The sequence below is a fragment of the Nothoprocta perdicaria genome, unplaced genomic scaffold, assembly GCF_003342845.1.
Source record: "Nothoprocta perdicaria isolate Ctin4 unplaced genomic scaffold, notPer1 scaffold_523, whole genome shotgun sequence".
Taxonomy (NCBI): Eukaryota; Metazoa; Chordata; class Aves; order Tinamiformes; family Tinamidae; genus Nothoprocta; species Nothoprocta perdicaria.
In genome coordinates this window covers 37,144-39,097 of record NW_020455781.1, presented here as the reverse complement: position 1 = coordinate 39,097, position 1,954 = coordinate 37,144, and the positions used below count along the sequence as shown (strand labels likewise).

At 44.6% G+C, this 1,954-nt stretch overlaps 1 protein-coding gene across 1 annotated transcript in view; it reads right to left on the bottom strand.

Moving 5' to 3' along the window:
- LOC112954968 (chromosome alignment-maintaining phosphoprotein 1-like) overlaps positions 1 to 1,954 on the bottom strand; it is a 5,297-nt gene that overhangs the window by 2,639 nt on the left and 704 nt on the right. The window contains 1 exon segment of the mRNA XM_026048250.1: positions 2 to 883. Within this exon segment, the coding sequence (XP_025904035.1) occupies positions 2 to 820 (819 nt within the window). The 5' untranslated portion in view covers positions 821 to 883.

Below are 1,954 nucleotides of genomic sequence, written 5' to 3'. Positions count from 1 at the left end.
GCGGCTCGGGGGAGGCGGCCGCGGGCGCAAACCTGCGCGGCTCGGGGGAAACGGCGGCAGGCGGCTTCTTGGGCTCCGGGGACACGGTCGGCGCGTGCCGGCGCGCCTCCGGGGACAYGGACACGGCCGGGGAATGGCGGCGCGCCTCCGGGGACTGGGGCCTCTGGGGCTCTGGGGACGTGGCCGGGGAGGACGACCGCGAGTCCAGAGACACGGCCGGGGAGGACTTCTCTGAGTCTGGGGACGCAGCAGAGACCAGCTGCTCTGCATCTGGAGACACGGCCTGCGCTGACTTTTCTGGGTCTGGGGACGCGGCCTGGGAGGACTTCTCTGAGTCTGAGCACGTGCTCTGTGTCGACTTCTGTGGCTCTGGGGAGACGGATGATTTCTGAAGTTTGGGGGACACAACAGGTTCAGATTTGGGGGGCTCAGTAGAAAGAGCAGACTTGTGTGACTCAGGGGAAAGGGTGGGTTTCTGTGGCTCCAAAACRACACTTTTTTTGGAGGAATCCGACTCTCTTTCTACCTGGTCCTTCTGCTCCTCATTCCATTTTTCAGGTGCTGCATGTTGCGCCGTGATGTGATAATATACATTGCAATACATCTTGCTGGTGAAGAAACATTTGTGGCAGTGAAACAATTTTGCGCTTTTTTGATAAAATATGAGTTTACCTAAACCAGCAGCATCCATTTCATCACAATACTCAGGGTGTATGGTGCCCATATGGATCTGTATGTTCTCATAGTCTGTTCCTCTGAAGCTGCAGTGATCACATTCTAAGCGCTCCGTGGTCTTACGCAGTATCTGCAGCATGTCCATTTCTCCGTGGTGCGGAGCAGTTTTGACAGTGCTGCACCTTTCAAAGAGCAAGCTTCAGAGTTCCTGCAATAAAGGAGAGAAATCTGCATGGTTAGGTCTCAACGTTAACTTTAACTCTTCTTAAACATCTTCATGTGCTTTTCCCCACCCCACTCCATTTTAGAAAACATTTTTTTGGMTGGGTACTAATTTATTCATAATCATATAAAGTGCCTGCAAAATTTGCAAATTTTTTTACAGCAGTAGAGTCTGCAAAACAAAGCTTGCAACAGCAGCCCTTTACAGCAATGCAGAAATCTGTAAATAAACCATAAGAGATGAACTTAGGCACCGAACAGAGAATTTTACATTCCATTTGATACACACAACTTGCTTTCCCAGTTGTTCTTTCTTACCGAATTTGAATTTTTTACTTACATTTTGCACTTAAGCTTAAATCAAAAAGTACTTTGAAACACTGCCACTGAAATAGAGCCATTTYAAAACTGCATCCTCATCATAAAATTTCAGAACAAATAAGCTATTTTTGACAAAGCCGCATAGAATTTTTTCTAAGGAGAGTATAGCATCCTGATGGCTAGGCTTTGCTTTCCTCTGTTAAATGCTGTTTTCCATGAACTAATTACTGTACATAAAAAAACTACTGCTGCTCATGAAGACTCTATCCACTATGAAATTATTTTCCCTTGCATCATTTTATCTGCTCCTCTATGAGCACCAAAAAAGCTATTTCAAAAGCAACAATGATTTTATGCAGCTTCTGCATAGCTGACAGCCCTCTGCATACAAAGCATATTTTCTTTTGTCTCATTCCAGAAGGATGAAAGCTTTTACCAAATAAGAAATTTATAATAAAACCTCAAAAAAGGCATTGCATCTGAAAAGCAAACGTTTTTTAACACTCTGGCTAGACTCCATTAATTCCAATATGAGTTACTCATTAATACAATAAACATGAAACCCAGTCTAACCATCTTCTGCAAGCCATTTGCATCTGCATGTGGGAGGTATCTCTCTGCTGAAAGGGAATGTTTGGACATTTCTCAATATTTATGATAACACTGATTTTTATTCCTTGTAGATTGAAATTAAACAGTTGTTACACAGCTGTCACTCATAAGATACCAGCCAAAT